This window comes from Mytilus californianus, unplaced genomic scaffold, assembly GCF_021869535.1.
Source record: "Mytilus californianus isolate M0D057914Y unplaced genomic scaffold, xbMytCali1.0.p SCAF_7, whole genome shotgun sequence".
NCBI lineage: Eukaryota > Metazoa > Mollusca > Bivalvia > Mytilida > Mytilidae > Mytilus > Mytilus californianus.
In genome coordinates this window covers 104,201,079-104,220,136 of record NW_026262723.1, presented here as the reverse complement: position 1 = coordinate 104,220,136, position 19,058 = coordinate 104,201,079, and the positions used below count along the sequence as shown (strand labels likewise).

The window sequence follows — 19,058 nt, the reverse complement described above, 5'->3', positions numbered from 1 at the left end:
GTCGTCGTCGTCCGAAGACACATTAGTTTTCGCACTCTAACTTTAGTTTAAGTGAATGGATCTCAATGAAATTTTACCATAAGGTTCAATACCACAAAAGGAAGGTAAGGATTGATTGGGGGTTATGGTACCAACAGTTTAGGAATTAGGGGCAAAAAAGGGGCCAAAAATAAACATTTTTGTAACTTCCAGACATAACTTGTGTGTAAGTGTATGGATCTTTCTGACATTGTACCACAAGGTTCTATATCACAAAGGGAATGCTGGGATTGATTTTGGGGATAATTGCCTCCAAATTTAAGGAATTAGGGGCAAAAAAGGGGCAAAAAACAAGCATTTTTCTAGTTTCATGACAATAACTTGTGTGTAAGTGTATGGATCTCTCTGACATTGTATCACAAGGTTCCATATCACAAAGGGAATGCTGGGACTGATTTTGGGGGTAATTGCCTCCAAATTTTAGGAATAAGGGACCAAAAAGGGGCAAACAACAAGCATTTTTCTAGTTTCATGACAATAACTTACGTGTAAGTGTATGGATCTTTATGAAATTGTACAACAAGGTTTCATATCACAAAGGGAAAGCTGGAATTGAGTTTGGGGGTAATTGACCAAAAAGCTTAGGGAGAAGGGGCCAAAAAGGGGCTAAAAATAAGCATTTTTCTAGTTTCCAGACAATAACTTGTGTTCAAGTGTATGAATCTCTCTGAAATTGTACTGCAAGGTACCATACCACAAAGGGAAGGCTGGGATTGATTTTGTGGGTAATTCCCTCACAATTTTAGGAATTAGAGGCCATAAAAGGGCAAAAAATAAGCATTTTTCTAGTTTCAGGACAATAACTTGTGTGTAAGTCTATTGATCTTTATGAAATTGTACAACAAGGTTCCATATCACAAAGGGAAAGCTGGGTTTGAGTTTGGGGGTAATTGCCCTAAACGTTTAGGAATTTGGGGCCAAAAAGGGGCAAAAAAACAAGCATTTTTCTAGTTTCCAGACAATAACTTACGTGTAAGTGTATGGATCTTTATGAAATTGTACTACAAGGTTCCATATCACAAAGGGAAAGCTGGGTTTGAGTTTGGGGGTAATTGACCAAAAAGCTTAGGAAGAAGGGGCCAAAAAGGGGCAAACAACAAGCATTTTTCTAGTTTCCAGACAATAACTTGTGTTCAAGTGTATGGATCTCTCTAAAATTGTACTGCAAGGTTCCATATCACAAAGGGAAAGCTGGGTTTGAGTTTGGGGGTAATTGCCCTAAACGTTTAGGAATTTGGGGCCAAAAAGGGGCAAAAAAACAAGCATTTTTCTAGTTTCCAGACAATAACTTTTGTTCAAGTGTATGGATCTCTCTGAAATTGTACTGCAAGGTACCATACCACAAAGGAAAGGCTGGGATTGAGTTTGGGGGTGATGAATCATAAGGGGGTTCAAAAAATTGGGGGGGGGATTTTTTATTTCCTTTTTTTTCTTTAGAATTTTCCATTTTAAATTGTTATTTCTGATTTATATATAAAAGCAAATAATAATGATATGGTTTGAATAGGTAAATTGAAGTTCTTAGACCACTTTCATTCTTTGTCAGAAACCTATACTGTGTCAAATATTTAATTACAATCCAAATTCAGTGCTGTATCAAGCTTGAATGTTGTGTCCATACTTGCCCCAACTGTTCATGGTTCGACCTCTGCGGTCGTATCAAGCTGCGCCCCAGCGGAGCATTTTATCTTTATATGAATTAAACTTTGTTTTATATAAAAACATTTTCTTTCCCTAATGACAAAAAACATTAAGGTATGATAAAAGATCATCGTTTACCTTGTTTGCTCTCATACGACTTGCAAATTACAATACGGTTTGATGAAACTGGATTTTTTGTTTTAGATTTCTATACTCTCCCGTTTAAACTCAGTGGACTAACAAAATGTACGTTAGAACCTTCATTAAAATCAGTACAGGGATAGCCTCTATTCTAATGTTTTTACAAATAACAAAAATACAATTGCACACATAACAATAATGAACAATACATGTTTAAAGAATGTTCTCAGATACTGATAGGATAAAAAAAGTACAGATATAAAATCATGCCAAACATCCAACACTCTAAGATCGATCGATAGCGGCATTTGACAAATTTATGATATCTTTATTTTTGATGTAAGAGATTCTAAGTGAGATGATATTTCACTTATTGATAAAAAAAAAAAGAAGTCACAGCAAACACACTCCTATCGAACCAACTGAGAAATGAGCACTCCACAAGAAGGAGCCAATATAACATCACCATTAAGAAAAAGTAAAATAGAGAATAAAGTAAAATGTGTTATCTCGTTTAACATAAATTATGGACTAAAGATTACCACGAGAATTGCTAATGTTTTAACAGCGATAATCTGACCTTGACTTCAATTTCATGTTCAAGAATATAAGTTTAGTTTTCGTGACACTTGCTGAAATACCTTGGAATCAAAGACTTTCATTGAATTATTAAGTTATTATTAATTACACTAGCTGGACATTGCATCGTGTCTGTTTCCTTTAGTTATTAATTATTCTTATTTTTAAACAGAATTTCGGCCCGGTCATAATTGACACTACACCACCAACATTTAGTGGCTCTCAGATTAATTTGAAGTTTGAAGATGGAACACTTCTAGCTAATTGGACAAAGACAGCATTTACAGATGTCGAGGATCCATTTCCACTGCAATATATTTCCCATCCTTGTCTTCTAATTATATCAAGGCTCTGGATATTTGACGGTGGAGAGTACTTTCGGACTTTCAGAGTCCCTTGACAACGACACTGACCTTGTAGTAAGATAAACCGGATATCCTTTCGAATACACACTATTGTGTTGAATTAAAGGTCAGCTGCCTAGTCGTGACTTCCCTATAGTAATTATTTTGTATGAATGTCCACACTTCTATATCTTATGATATGTGAAGATTATCCAACCGATTTCAATATTTTTTTCTCAGAGGAATATCTATTTCTTTTCTTGGGTACAATGGTTGTAATTTTTCTGGAAAAACGTTTTGCTAGGATTTCAACTAAAAAAATCAAAACATAGGTTCAAAATGCTATTACAAGTTGATTTCCGGTGTCAAAAATTGATTTGTGAGAAATTGGGAAAAAGTTGTGGTGGAAACTTAGTTTTTTTTTGGAGAAACAAAATATAATTTTAATACTAATATTTTTTTTGTGTGTGTTAGGATTACAACGCAAATTTATACATAGGTACTATATGCTATTCCAAATTGACTCCCGGTTTCAATAATTTATCCGTCGGCTACAATATTTGAGATGACAGCCAAAATAAATTAAAAAAAAACATAATGATCGTATTTGGACAAAACAATATTACGTAGACAATAAGTATCCTGAATGACGTTTTGTTGTCAAAATTTATGAAAATTGATAATTTTTAACTTTTCCTATTGCCAGCTGTATAAATAATGACTGTGTCTGTACCTTGCACTAAAATGCAAAAAACGAGGCCTTACCTGATACGTCAGACTAATTAGTTGCCATATATATAATGTTCTTAATTTTTTAACATATTAGTTATCTTTTTTTGAATTTTGCCGAAACAGTTCTAAAACTCGGAATTTGTTATTCTTATGATCAATTGACTCCTTTTCCTTTTGTAGTAGATGTCTTCAATAAGTATAGAAATTACCACAGTATTTTTATAAAAATTGTATTATGTATAACCGTAAAACGGTTCGTGTTCGTTAAAAGTTTTTAAAGTCACGAAGGACATTTTAGTAAAAATAATTTCTTCAAAGTAATGCATTGTAAACTTATGGCAGGATTACCACAATTTGTTAAAATTAAATTTTGTAGATGAACTTAGATATAAAAAAGTAAAATAACAAAAATACCGACCTCTACAGAAAATTCAAAAAGGTAAGTCCCTTAGGAAATCGCAAAATCAAAAGCTCAAACACATCAAACGAATGGAAAACAACTGTCATATTCCTGACTTGGTACAGGCATTTCCTCATGTAGAAAATGGTGGATATAACCTGGTTTTATAGCTAGCTGAACCTCTCAATTATATGACAGTCGTATAAAATTCAATTATATTGACAACAATGTGTGAATATATATAATGTACTTACAAAATATTCGAGAACAGCTACAATTATTGTTCTTTTTAGGACCTGATTGAAATAGATTTCTCTGTAGCATACAATATATTGGCCACCGAATGGAAAGGATTTTTCCATCCACACTTACAGCTTCATTACAAAGTTTGCATTGGAAGCGTGAAAGGGAGTTGTGACATAGCTACGGAAAACAACCTTGATGATTCAACCAATCAATTCATATTTAAAAACTTGTCACTTTCAAATTTGCAGGTAAAATCAAAATGATAAATGTATACAATAAACTCTGTTGAACTTTTAAAGGAATTTCCATTTTTTTTTTGTGTACAGTTTTGAAGCATTAGCAGACTTGTTGTGGCTTGGAAATGTTATTTCTTATAAACTAATTTCTATTATAACCAATACTAGTAGGTTAAATACAAAATCATAATACATAGAAGCCTTCTGTATGCACTATATTCTTCGTGATGTTTTCCTTAAAATATAGAAATATTTCCTTAAAGGCATTATATCCTCATTTAGTATTTGAAGCATCACTTGGTAAAACAACTGAAACAGTTTAAGAAATGCAGCATTTGGAATAATATTGCTTACCTTCCTAATATTTATTGATACAAATTGTTATAAAAGTTCTTATTTTATGAGCTCTTATCATCTAATTTGTGAAATTTGAATTGTTAAAATATTATGAAAGACTTGAGCAGCCAATCAACGCAACGCAGATATATTGATGAATAAAAAATAGAATAGATGTTCTTATTTTGTGTAACCAAGCACATTGTTTACTTGTAGACATATTATACAACAGTTGAAGCTGTGACGACGACTGGTTCTGTCAGGAAATCATCTGATGGAGTTACGATTATTAACAACAAAACAGGACTTTCAGGAGTTATCATTAATGATGGACCCTTATGTTCCGGTTTGTCTGGAAAGAATTTATCTTTCTTAATATTAACTTTACATTTCTTTGAAAATTCTGAGAGATAAACTAGGAGAAAAATCAACTTTTACTGTTGAAATGTAGAAGTATATTTAGCCTTGTCATTTTTGCAACATTTACTTAGTATTAAAATTCTCAATATATTGAGGAAATGTTGAAAATATCGTAACTCCATCATTTACTTAAACCAGAGAATTGTTCATACTTTTTTCAGTTTCTTTTGAGTTTTTATGCAATTATGCTTGACATTCTTTCTTCTAACTCACATGTAAGTTAATTTCTAATCTTTATTTATCCTATCTTGTAGTGTCTTTGTCTATTTTTCTAGTGTACGAATTCTTTAAAGGTTGTGTACGCATTTTACAGAACTAACTTCTGAGAGATGAATAAAAAAAAGTTTAACATTTTTTGGCAGATTGTTGTTTAAAAAATGAAAAGGACATATAAGAAATAGTACCTAACGCGTCTTTGGTAAATGTTATATGTAAATAGCTCATGTATGTTCAAGATAAGTGATAAGTATTAGACATCTTTTTTAATATAGTTACAAAACACCCAATGACAAAAATTTTGTACGGTTCCGGTAAATAATATGAATACTATATATTGAGTGAAAGCCGGCTCTGATGGTTTTAATGGTTTTAAACATATGTGATAGAACGGGACATTTTCTATTATTATCATGATATTTCTAAGATTAATTTTTTAACAGTCATATAATACAAATGATACGCTAAGAAAAAGGGAGTGTGGATAATCGAAAAATAATTTTATAAAGGGGAATACCATCCATAATGAACCAGACGAGGGACGCTACCTCTTTTAAAAAGTTTAGTATCTTTATTTGATTATCAATGCGTTCTTGTTGATTCAACCAATAAACAAAAGCTTTCTATTTTAAAATTAGGAGATGTGATATGATTGCCAATGTAGCAATTATCCATAATAAGCAAAGAGCCTTCAACAATGAGGAAAATCCTTACCGAAGCCCTTAAATGAAAATAACACTTTGTAAATTTCGTGCGTACGATGCGCTTTATCGTCATTGAAATCTAAGACGAATTTGTAAACAAGAAAGTACGAAGGAACTTAAATACAAAAAGACACCTATCAATAAGATATATACATGTAGACTATAAAAGCTGTAAAGACGAATTGCCATGTTACATCGAAGAATAAATTGATAAATAAAATTAATTATGATGGTAATTGTCTTTCATAATATATGTGTTTAATATTTGTAAACTTTCTTTGCAGATATAATTGTACTGAATGCAAGTCATCACGTCCGTGTAAGTTACATATATTAGAACATACTCACCCCTTCTCGTCCAATGGAAAATCGGTATTTTGCCTTCTATTTTTCATAGTACATGGCTTTCCATGCACTATAAAATCCTATACATGAATGACTTTTCATTGTAGATTAATTATGAAAGTGAACTCTTAACTGCACTAACGAAGTGTGTTACAAACCCCCGAGGCAATTTCCATAGGAAAACAGCAAAAGAAAAAAAAATCATGAATACTGTTGTTTGTCAAATTATTTTAAATGAAAATAAGATAATAGAATTATAAAACATCTTAAATTGAGTTTTGAATATTGCAAAAGTTATATAATGGTACATATATAGAACACACAAAAAATATGAAAAGGGGTTTAAACATGTAGATAAAATAATATTTAATCAAATTTTTAAACGAGACCTTAACGTCAATGCTTTGTAAAAAAAAACAATGAGTGTTGATCTATAAGGCAAAGGCAATTTGGAAAAAAACAATACATTCGTCAATAAAAAAGTAAGCATTTGATGTCGGAAGGATAGTAATTTTATCTTTTTATTAAGTTTTATCATTAATATACAAATATACTTTTTCGAAAAGGTAATTTTTATAACATTATGTGCTTTTCAAAATGAAATCATTTGAGATATAAAAAGGTAAAATTCGTTCATTGTTGAAGACCCTAAATCAACTGTCAAGATGAAGAACAGGAATAAAAGCCCTGTTCATTGATAATTTTTTATGTTTTCTATGTATTGTGTGCGATTTTGTCCCATGTACATTTACTCCATATCCTTTTATTTTCTATAAATATTTACCTGAAGCAGAAAAAACTCCATTTTTGAACAATTCATCCTATTTGTCCTCAAAACACTATATCAGTGCTATTACATTGCACCTGTTGAAATGACCATTAAATTTATGATTTACATCCCTTTTATTAACAATGTTAACAATTAAAGTGAACTCATATTAAGGTCTTATTATTACAATTAGAAAGGACGATTTTTTTAATGTCACTTGAAGGTTTGAATAATTATGTTCTAAATTGGTCAGACAATTTACTTGGTTATGTTTTATGAACATTTAAAACCCTCGGCTCCGCCTCGGGCTTTAAATATTCATAAAACATAACCAAGTATGGTCTAACCCATAATTCAAAAAAAATATTATTACCTACATGGAGTTATTTTCTTTCAGAACGATAGGTCATTCTTTTAAAGAGTACAATGAAAAGTGCTTCAAGGTATACACCGATTCTTTTTATGAAGTTACATGGACACTTTTTATGAATAGAGTCACTCGTGCATTCAGTGAGTTCATAGTCAATTTATCGTACTCCTTGTGACCTAATTACCTTGTTTAGTGAATATAATTTATATGAAAAGTGTTCATAAAATTATATTTATAAAAAAGCTAACTATGTCCCAAAATGCTGAAATTAAATAAAGTGTCTACGATGTTACTGACTGCAAGAGTAACTGCAACCATAAAAATGTTTCCATGTACAAACCTCTCGTGGTTTTGTTTGCTTAGCAGTTAAGCTGAAATCTTTTAAATCGTCTAAATCGAACTATACAGAGGATTTCCGCTTTCCTCTTCATGTTCAAGCAATTTGCTTCAGTCCAATTGTGATAGCACCAAATCAGTCTCAACGTCAAATAAACTACAGTCGAACCTCGTTGTGTCGAAATCGGTTGTGTCGAAAACTCGGATGAGTCGAAGTAATTTCTCGGTCCCGGTAAAATTCCCGTTTGATCAATGCATAATTACCTCTGATGAGTCGAACTCGGTTGATTCGAATACTCGGTTATGTCGAGTAAATTTTATAGTCCCGTCAATATAAAATTAATGTAAATTGACCCCGATGTCTCGAAGTTCGAAAGTAAGAATTTTCCAAAGATGCAGACCTAATGATAAGAACTCAAATCGGATGTATTTCTTATGTAACCTAATCATTTTCAAAAGAGATTAAAGCTGAGTAAACATACTTGTTTGTATAACAGTTAAATTGACATGTTTATAGTTGCCGGTAATTAACACCTTTGTTGATTGTACAAGCGGAACTTTAGAGTGTTGAACATATTTCACATGAGATAAAAACGAAACGAATTTAAATGACACTAGCCGAGATTAAATCAATCGTTAGAATTAAAACTCATTAATAACAATAAATAAAGGATTAAGACAATTATCATAAATTCATGATAATTTAATGTACAGCAGACACCCTCATCAGAGACCGTTCAGAACTTATTTCGTTCCGCGAATGATTTCATAATTTATAGTGACTGACCTTTATAAATATGTGTGAAGACTATTGGTTTTATTTGTGCATGATTTGTATCTGTTCTTGTGTGTTTGATTATTATGAAGGACCAACAATGGCGATTGCATACACAATTATAAAGTGTGTCATATCGAAAAAAAGGCACACTGTTCAAAGTCAATGATCTAGTTTACGCAAATTTCATACCGTATTTCTTGCATTTTAAATTTTGACGACACACTCGACCTCGGATGAGTCGAACCTCGGATGAGTCGAATACTTTGGTCTGGTCCCTTCGACTTCGACACAACGAGGTTCGACTGTACCACCCATTTTGGATAATGGGGTGGAACATGAAAAAATAGTGTGTCACGTGATCAATAATTGGGTCTACCCGAACATCACGTTACTGTAATAAGAATGAAATTAAACCAAAAAAAAAAAAATAATTTCCAAAATCAGTGGATCAAAAACTTTAAAACGAGACAAAATCAATTATTCCCCATAAAAAGAGAAACAGCTTCTTTTTTTATATTTATATATTTTGTTCTTTATTTTATTGATTTTTACAATATCTATACATGTTGTATTTACGTTTGTCTGATTACTCTTTCTTATTTCATTTGTATACGTCGTTGAATTTTAAAGTGTCTTAAATCTGTTATTCATATTTTTTGCTGTTAATTTTTGTGGAGCTGAGGGTATGAGCCGGGGAAGGGAGCAATGGCCCCTAATTTCAGTATGGGGAGGGAGGAGGCAAAACACGTTTGTTTGTACGTATGTTCTTTCTTGGTGTGGAGGGGTATATATAAATGCAGGTGCATAAGAGCCAGGAAAAGGGCCCATACCTGCATTACAAACTTGCAAAGGTATGAACAATACTATAAGCCACCCCCCACACACTCTTTTGGCAATTTTTTTTTATTAAAATATAAATTGGCTACGAAAAAGGACATTAACGTAATTCTAGATTTTGAGACTATTATGATAGAAAATATAGATTAAAGGTCTGTTATTTTGCTTGTAACTTTAAGTTGTCCCCTCCCCCCTACTCCACTTTTCAATCAACTCCTACTCCACTGATGTGTACCAAAGGAATACGCAATAATTTTACAGCTGATAGAATTGAGAAGCGCTAGTTTTAACCCAAAATACCTATTTTATTAAAGACTAAATATCTCTAAACATCATGGTACATGTTACTTTTCTTCTGTATCTAATACGTGTCAGGTTATTATTTTCCCCGATTATAATGCAAACTACAGTTTTTTAAAACATCATTTAATTGTAATCGTGTGTTGTTGTCAATCGGGGGTTATCTTGAATATTCTTTTAAGGTTATGTACATAAACAATCCTTCACTCCATTTGTTAGATCGGAATGCTAGTACCAGAACACGGATTTTACGCACAATTATGCGAAATTAAATTGTATAATATTCTCTCCTTATTCTCAATGTTTTAAGGAAAAAAAGGTTAGTTCCTTTTAAATTGTTGAAAAAATAATTTGTGTTTCGCTTTAAAAATGTCATTTAGGTTTTGTACAGAAAGAATCCTTTACTTCATTTATTAGATCGGAATGTTAGTACCAGAACACGGATTTTACGCACAATTATGCGAAATTAAATTGTATATATATTATTCTACCCTTATTCTCAATGTTTTAAGGGGAAAAAATGTTAGTTCCTTTTAAATTGTTGAAAAAAAAATTTGTTTTTGCTGTAAAAATGTCATAAAACCAGGGGAAAAAACATAACACCCCTTTTATAAAGTTAATATAATTAATTACTTACAAAGTGCGTGACTTGTATTTTCACATACCGAAACACTTGCTTCATGTAATTACAGTACAATTGTGATTAACTGGACAGTGATAACTAACATTTATATCTAGATAAGTGAATTTTATTTCCCCTTATAATTGAGCCGTAAGGCTTGGTCATACCTAAACCATAAAAAGAATTTCCCACTTTAATGTGATCGCTGAAATGGGATACAATTTTCCGCAAATCTTTCCAGAAAATGATAATTTTTGACGGTACATATGTCAGATAATACATATTTTAAGGTTTTTCTTGTCGTATAACACACCTTGGGATGTCAGGATTGCACAAAAGAAAGCTTTCATTTGAACAATCTTGACACCCCTCGATGTGGTATACGACAAGAAAGTATCTATAACTCTCCTCTTGCAACCGCAAACAAAAAACATTTATTCTTATCTTTTATTGATAAGTCCATCTTATTATAACGATTGACTAACACAGATACAAACACCTCTATTTAGGAAGGGACACATCATACTTTGGAATTCTATGTTCTATGTTCTAAGTTTTTTTCGTTTATCTTTATAATATTTATAATGTTTTTCAGGATATTGTTCCTAGCTGTGAAATTGACATTGACTATCAGATATCGACAACAACTCTGCAATCAAAGTGGGAAGTTCCAAATAATTTAAAACACATTGTCCGAAGTGCATACTGGAGCATCGATAAAAGATCTACAGTTGCAGGTATGCCATTGGAGTAATATAAAATAAATTTTTACTTCTAACGATTTGTCATTGTTCCTCTCGTCTCATATAAAAATTGTTGAGACTCTCCGAAAAGTCACTTCATTATTTTAAGTAAAAAGAAAATAATGATTTTAAGTTAAATTGATGGTTATGTCTCAATGCGTTTGGAATATTGAATTCAATTTTTTTTAAAATACTTTCAGAAGTTTGGTTCAAATTCAGGGACTTTAGTTACATAGGAACCCAAAGTCATGTGATAGTGACTGATTTAGATCTACAGCCTGGTTTGACATACAGATTTACGATAAAACTGTGTGCTGATGATGTATGTTTCCCAGAAATAAGCAGCAATGGCGTAACTGTAATACCAAGTTATCCTGTCACTGGTTCTATAAATGTTCAGTTGGAGAGTCAAAAGGTTAAGTTTTAATCTCATAATAGATTGTCATCCTTTACTTGTCAATATTTTCCTAAATACATTAATGCAAGAAGCTTACGGGTAAATACAAATAAAATCGCAAATAAACATCACCAGATTTTAGAAATAAACATCTATAGATTGTCATAAGTCTTTTACTACGCACACAAGCCCAAACTTTAATCGTTTTTTATTTATTTATGAGGGATAACAATAAACCAAGTTTCTTAACAAAAATAGATATTAGAACACGGCATTAATCACTGACGAGATAACTGAATCAGAGTAGGTACATAAATTCGTAATGGGATTTACAAATATTCTGTCATTATTTATTACATATTCAATTGCATCTGGCAATACATGTGTAAAACCACATGAACGACGAAAATGCCTGCATTCTTCATATCAATAAAACAATTTGAAGTTTCAACTAAGTACCGAAAAAAATTATTGAACTATATTCGACAAATAAACATGATTAAAATAAAAATAATGTTTTCAAAATAATTATATTTTAAACGGGGCAGTCAAACTTTGAATTTGTTAAATATAAAAATAAGGAGACATGGTATGATGTAAAAAAAAACTACTATCCATCAGAGTTTAATAAACTATATATATGCAATTATAAGTCAAGGTACGTCCTTCAACAATGAGAAAAACCCATACCGTGGGCTATAAAAGGCCCGACATAAAAAGTGTGAAACAATTCAAACGAGAAAACTAACGGCCTTAAACTATTTACGAATATATTATTTATTTATGACAGACATGAAACAACGACAACTACTGAATTTCTTGCCTGTGTACAGGTACCTAAAGAATGTAGTTGGGTTGACATGTTTGCGAGCGCTAAATGCTCACCATAACATTGGACAGTGGAGTAACAGCACAACATAAAAACAAACTGCAAAAATCATTTAAAGTTATTTGCTTTTCTTGCATTTTTAAGAAACCATCGTACTTTAAGAAACTATAATCTTGGTCCGCTTTAATTTCAGATGACAGTTGTATTTGCAGCTATGTATGACCCTGATACAGAAGACAGGATTGAGGCATTAAATGCTATAGGAACATATGAATGGGCTATAAGTGACGGACAATATGTGGGTGGATTGTATGAAAAATGGAATGTAGTAAATAATGTTATGAAGATAAACAAAACTCATGTAAGACAGTTATAATTTATTATTTTCCAGTTCCAGTCATATTCTTTCGCTTGTTTTCATATTGTAAAACGGATTTTTGAAAGATGATGTTAGTTTTTAGTGAATTGAAATTATAAAATAAACATTTCGGCATTAACTGTCAACGACTAATTGCAGTTGCCCTTTTTAGTGTTTTTGGTTGTTAACTTTAAAGGGCTATGCATATTCCTCCACACATTATATTTGTGCTACAATACAGGCCATAATCATTCATCCTTTTCGGTCAGTGTTCATTTTGGGTTTTATGCAAACTTTGACCTTGTTCCTAAATAGGAGATTTTCATGTATAAAAATATGCATATTGTTTCTACTTCAGCTCAGTTTTGACATTCCGTTGTCAGACAAAATAGATTTTAGCAAGTGTAAGCAAATAAATGTCAAAGGGACAAATAAAGCAGGAGTTTGGTCTGTGATATCAGGTGATGTAAAACAATGCAATGTTACAGTGGTAGATGGAAACACTGAAATAACACCTAGAATTGTTATTGATGCATTTGGAGAATCAGGTAGTTTATTTTTATATTTAAAGTGAATTTTAAACCTATTCAAAAGGTTTCTGTTATAGATAATGCATATTTTAAGGTTTTTCTTGTCGTATACTCGGTGTGTTATACGACAAGAAAAACCTTAAAATATGCATTATCTGACTTATATACCGTAAAAAAATATTATTTTCTGCAAAGATTTGCAAGATTTTCATCATATTTTACCGACCACACTAAAGTGGGATATTCTTTTCTGATCCGTACTGGTTTTAATATGCCCTACGGCTCATTTGAAACGTGAAATAAAACTCACTTATTAATCTAGATATAATAAGCTTTAGCAATCTTTATCCAGTTACAAAGAAATATCACTAAATGCATGAAGCAAGACACAAATGAATTGTTACGGTGTATGAAAAATACAAGTCACTTTGTAAGTAATTTATTTTCAACTTATTTTAAGAAAGGGGGATGCTATGTTTTTTCTATTTTTTCGTGACATTTTCATCGCGGAAAAGCAGATTATTATTCAACAGTTTTTAACGAGCTGTTCAGAATTATTGTTTTCACTTTTGAATGACATTTTTTTAAACAGAGAACTTAGTCAGAATTAAATATCATACCCCCCCCCCCAAACCCTATCATAAAGCACGTGGCCATTTGATCATTTGATAGAGTAAAAGGTATAGGTACCTATAGATGTAATAAATTCAGAAGTGACACGAATAGAGCACGAAATACTGATACATGTACATATAACACGAAAAACGAATATCCATAGGTCAAGGCATGATTTCCAATACAGTGTGACTCAATGCGATTTTCAAAATCCTACACATGAATTTGTTAAATCTGGTTTGTTATATTAGTGTTATGAAGGGTTTTGCATTATCAAATTCATCTCAAATATTGTCCCTTTATTGTAGCGATAAATTAACAAAATTTCACATTATTTGTTTCAGACGTTAAAATGTGCGTTCACGACTTTTTTTTGTAATTCAGTCTAAAAACAGATGACAGGAATGTTTATGTCTTTATCCATAGCTCGCGATACTATCAAACGAATTAAATGTTTAAGAAAATTATTGTTTGCATTTTAATCAAGGAAAATAATGACCTTACACAGGTCATTATTTTCTGCCTTGAAGCAAATTTCATTGAAACTTGGTATCGTCCGGGTTGATTCTTCAAAAGAAAGACCTGACGTTCTGAAAGATAATAACTCCACATAGGTATATAAATTTGTTTAACATACGTCATTAGAAGCAACATAAGTTAACCTATGTTCAAATATCTTAAATCCATTAAGTAAATTCACTATCCGATTTTTCGACAAGGTAACTGTTCTGATATGCACGCATCTCCCGCCGTGTAAGTCAAAGTGATATCATGGTCAATGTTCCACCGAGGATTTCAAAAGAGCAGGGTCATTCTAAAAAGGTCATTTAACGCATGAACTTGGAGAATAGTACATAATCGGAATATCTAAAGATGAGACAACATTTAATATAACTAAAAATCTATGACCTCGCTTGTTTCTTATGGGTTTAAACACAGACATATCGTTCGGTCAACGAAATCGTCATGGTGATTTTAAAACGCGTTTATTGTCGATATCGGTCGTTGTTCTTCAAAACCACGAAGAAGCAATCTTGCGTTATAAGGAAGACCCTGTGAATAAAATCTGTATAATGTAAACATGCATGTCAGTAACAAATTAAGATGGGTTAACGCCAAACGATCGGGCACAGGGAATAATACTACTGAATAATGGAAAATTGACAAGTGGGCAACTGAAAACGTCACGTTTTTCATTGACCTTAGTTTTAAGTCGACTACTTTTGGCAGTTGCATGAATATTATCCTTATATGAAGCAGATCCTCAATATTAGGTTGTTTTTAAATGTCAAATTCAAGTTATGAGATACAAACACTTGCAAAATGTGGGTTATTGAGGGACAGAACATCATGGCAAGATGTTTTTCTTTTAGTCTTTGAGATTTTGTATGAATTAAAAAATGATGAAAGAAACATATAAATGTTCTTAATTCTACTATACAACCTATACAATGTTACAGTTTTTTTTATTTATTCAATGAGATAAGACATCCCCCAACTTACGTAAATTTTATGAACGCCCTCACGAGTTGGTTGACCATTATGGAATATCTGTTTCACAGATGTCGACGGATATGTTCCAATTGTCGTAACTACAATCCCGTCCCCTTTTATCCGAATGTGACCCACCGGTTTAGACTTATCACAGGGTTTGTACTTACATGAGCAGCACGACGGGTGCTCCGGAGCACCTGATATCACCTCCGGTATTTGGTGGGGTTCGTGTTGCTCAGTCTTTCTTTTTCTATGTTGTGTTTTGTGTACTGTTGTTTGTCTGTGGGTCTTTTTCTTTTTTAGCCATGGCGTTGTCAGTTTTATTCTCGACTTATGAGTTTGAATGTCCCATTGGTATCTTTCGCTTAAATTTGCAGATGCAAAATTGGAGTACTTACGTCGATCGATAAATTTGCGCAAACATACATCAATACACACAACACCACACCAAATCGTTGATTTTTTTTAAAACTACGTCTTTTATTGTTCTTTTTGGATAATTTACTTGCGGCACGCCTTTAAGTTCCGTAAAGGGTAATTGCTAGTATTTAAGGTTTCGTGAATCGTCTTTAGCCGCTTCATTACCGACGCGACTTATCGATTGTTTTATGTTCATCACTTTACGCCCATCGTTATCTACCGTAAGCTTAAGTATACCAGTTGTACAAATTCTGCTGATCAATTACATTAACGATACCAAATACCAAACTGTATTTTCATGGTTTCTATAATAAAATGGGATATAAAATGTTACCAATATGATGATGAGATTAATGACACGATATTTTGATAGTTCCAGAACTATATCTTATGTATGTGAATCAACATTACCTTCACTGTAAAGGAAGAATACAATAAAACAAACATCACAGCAAACAATGACCAAATGCACACATATTTACGGTCATAAACTATAAAAAAGTGTCATTACCATATATTAAACTCTAATTAAATCACTCCTAGTCTAGAATACGTGTGCATTAATATGCCGTCAATACAAAATTCTTTAAATGATGAAATTCTCAGATATAAGTACAGACAATCCCTAACCAAGTTCATGACTTGTGACTAGGACTGCTTACATGTGTCAAACTAGTCGTAAGTATATACAGAATACACATGACATGATTTTACAATAGCAATTTATGTTTGTCCTTTCCAAACAACTATGACCGATGACAATTGTTATACTAATTCCCTGTAGAAATATTGTTAACGATTCGGATTGTCAAAACAACAAATTTTATTAGATTTTTGGAATTGTGTGTATCCAACTTAATTAACCCTAATGATGTTGTTTATTTAAACTTACTTTTCTAATTAGATGAAAGTAAACATAACAACGGGATTGGAAAGGACATCTATCTGGGAAAAGATACATCTTGGACTCACACTGATGTTGACTACACACCTTACAAGAATGTTTTATCCGCTGTATGGCCTACATTAAGACATTCATCCTATCAGTGGGCAGTTGTTGAAGTAAAAGTCAATAATGCTTTCACTTTTTATAAGAAATATACAGATATTGTTATATCCGACCCATGTTCGCATCTAGATATGATACAATGTGGCCAAACAGGTAATTTACAATGTTTAAGACAACATGAGTTTATAAATACAGAAACGGGAGTATTATAATATTTACAAAACATTAATAAATTCATAAATGATTTCAGTCATGAAGTTGGAAATATCATCAAACTGAATTACGGAAAAAAATCTCCGACATAAAATGAATAATAATATAAATTCAAAACATTTTTTGCATCTAGTAAAAAAGGAAGTACAAGTTCATAAATTATAGATTTGCAAAGTTCTAAATAAATTGATCATATTTAAAAATACTAGTATTATATCAAATATTGTACAAACTATTAAATTCATTAATAGATAAAAGGTACATAAATGTACAATTCAACAAAACGGAATATCTGATTCACGGAAGAAGTTATGCAGTCTGTATACATGCACCAGAGACAGTGATTCAACATGAAAAATGGAGAGAATCATTAGACGCTGTAACAACATGCAGTGATGGGGTAGCAGTAGATTTAACACCTCCCAAACCTGGAAATGTCTGGATAGGTCGCGATCCACAGTTTTTATTTCAGGTATAGAGCTTTCGCCTTTTCTTTATAATTGTTACTGGATAGATGGTAGACGAATTCTCATGAAAACTGCAGTTAGTTTTCAGCGCACTTAGATTAGTGGCATGTAATTTTGCATGATTGTATATGAAATATTTAATAGGTAGATCCAGATTGTCAAAAGGGAGAAAGGGGTGTAATTTATGGAAATGTTTTTTTTTAAGTACGTTAACTATATGTGTAATTGATTTTGCTAATTGTTTAAAGCCGTACGGTGACCTATAGTTGCTAACTTTAACGCCGTTTGGTTTCTGCTGGAAAGTTGTCTCATTGGCAATCATAACAAGTTCTTATTTGTATAATATAACTGATGTGCCAAAGAAAATAATTTCTCCCTTGGATAAATCTGGCTTCTTAAATTCCATCTCGGATCACCCTGTTTTTGTGTCAAGGAACTATAATTGTAAATGCGTTTCAATTGATCAATTTGTTGCCGAAAGATTGTGAATATTCACCGTAATCTAAATGTGGACATGTATATTCAAAGTATATCATTTAAGGAATCTTAACTTAGCCTTAAGATAATCAATTTGCCTAATGCTTAACAGCATTTGCCTCAGAACTGAAATTTTTGAATACATATTTTGACACTGAAAACAACGAATCCCGCAGTAAATCAAAGGATTTTCTGAATCGAATATTTTGCTTCTCTGAAGTGAATGCTCATCGCAGATGTATGCAAGATGTACGGTAGGACTTATGTTGGAACAAGCTAATAGGGTTGTAATAATCCTACCGGGCATATAATTTAGTCCACAATATTTGCGTTTCTTATAAAAGACTTATATTGGTGCTCGAAATAAAACTGTCAGAAAACCAAATCAATTTTGAAAAATATTGAAAACCAAAAAATCAAAAAATATCTGGGATGCCACAAGGAATAATAAAATCAAAAGACATGGCTTATCTCCCTAAGCCGTAACAAGAAACATCACTAAAGATTATGTTTCCTACCATCAAAGTTTTCGCTTTTGTAAGAAATGTTCAGTTCATTGAATGTTTTATTAGTTAAAAAAAACAAAATAGCCCGAATTTTAATTTTATTAACACGGTAACGAATAGAATGTTATCATATACTGTTTTTAATATTGTTTTATATAATGTAGACAACCTCGTCCGATATATTAATTACCTGGGACTCGTTTATAGACGTGGAAGAGGCAAAATACTCATCGCACTCATCTGGAGTATCAAGATACTTAGTTTCTGTTGGTAAGAAATACACGAGTGTTACTTAAAATAAACAAGATGCTCCAAGAGATAATGACGTTCTTTTGTCGTTTAATTATTATATATCTTGCTCCGTTCAAAATAAGTCGATATGCAAACGCGTTTTCAAAAGAACTTGTTTCTGTTGGAAAGAAATACACGAGTATTACTTAAAACAATCAAGATGATCCAATAGGTAATAACGTTATTTTGTCGTTTAATTATTATATATCTTGCTCCGTTCAAAATAAATCGATATGCAAACTCGTTTTCAAAAGAACTTGTTTAAAACAGTATCGTTTGCCCTTAGCTGTTTATCTGTAACCTAATAGAGAAAAGATG

General features: G+C 32.0%; 2 protein-coding genes across 2 annotated transcripts in view; both read left to right on the top strand.

Moving 5' to 3' along the window:
• The window catches only part of LOC127709606 (uncharacterized), a 29,619-nt gene extending 16,664 nt beyond the window's left edge, over positions 1-12,955 (top strand). The window contains exons 11-18 of the mRNA XM_052215207.1: positions 2,573-2,772; positions 3,451-3,469; positions 4,170-4,370; positions 4,911-5,040; positions 6,319-6,353; positions 10,987-11,128; positions 11,335-11,549; positions 12,554-12,955. Coding sequence (XP_052071167.1) covers positions 2,573-2,772; positions 3,451-3,469; positions 4,170-4,370; positions 4,911-5,040; positions 6,319-6,353; positions 10,987-11,128; positions 11,335-11,549; positions 12,554-12,736 — 1,125 coding nt within the window. The 3' untranslated portion in view covers positions 12,737-12,955. The remainder of the gene's footprint in view (positions 1-2,572; positions 2,773-3,450; positions 3,470-4,169; positions 4,371-4,910; positions 5,041-6,318; positions 6,354-10,986; positions 11,129-11,334; positions 11,550-12,553) is intronic.
• A 128-nt stretch (positions 12,956-13,083) lies between these two features.
• Positions 13,084-19,058, top strand: part of LOC127709791 (uncharacterized) — a 40,004-nt gene continuing 34,029 nt past the window's right edge. Inside the window, exons 1-4 of the mRNA XM_052215431.1 lie at positions 13,084-13,266; positions 16,682-16,939; positions 17,251-17,471; positions 18,614-18,719. Of these exons, the coding sequence (XP_052071391.1) occupies positions 16,918-16,939; positions 17,251-17,471; positions 18,614-18,719 (349 nt within the window). The 5' untranslated portion in view covers positions 13,084-13,266; positions 16,682-16,917. The remainder of the gene's footprint in view (positions 13,267-16,681; positions 16,940-17,250; positions 17,472-18,613; positions 18,720-19,058) is intronic.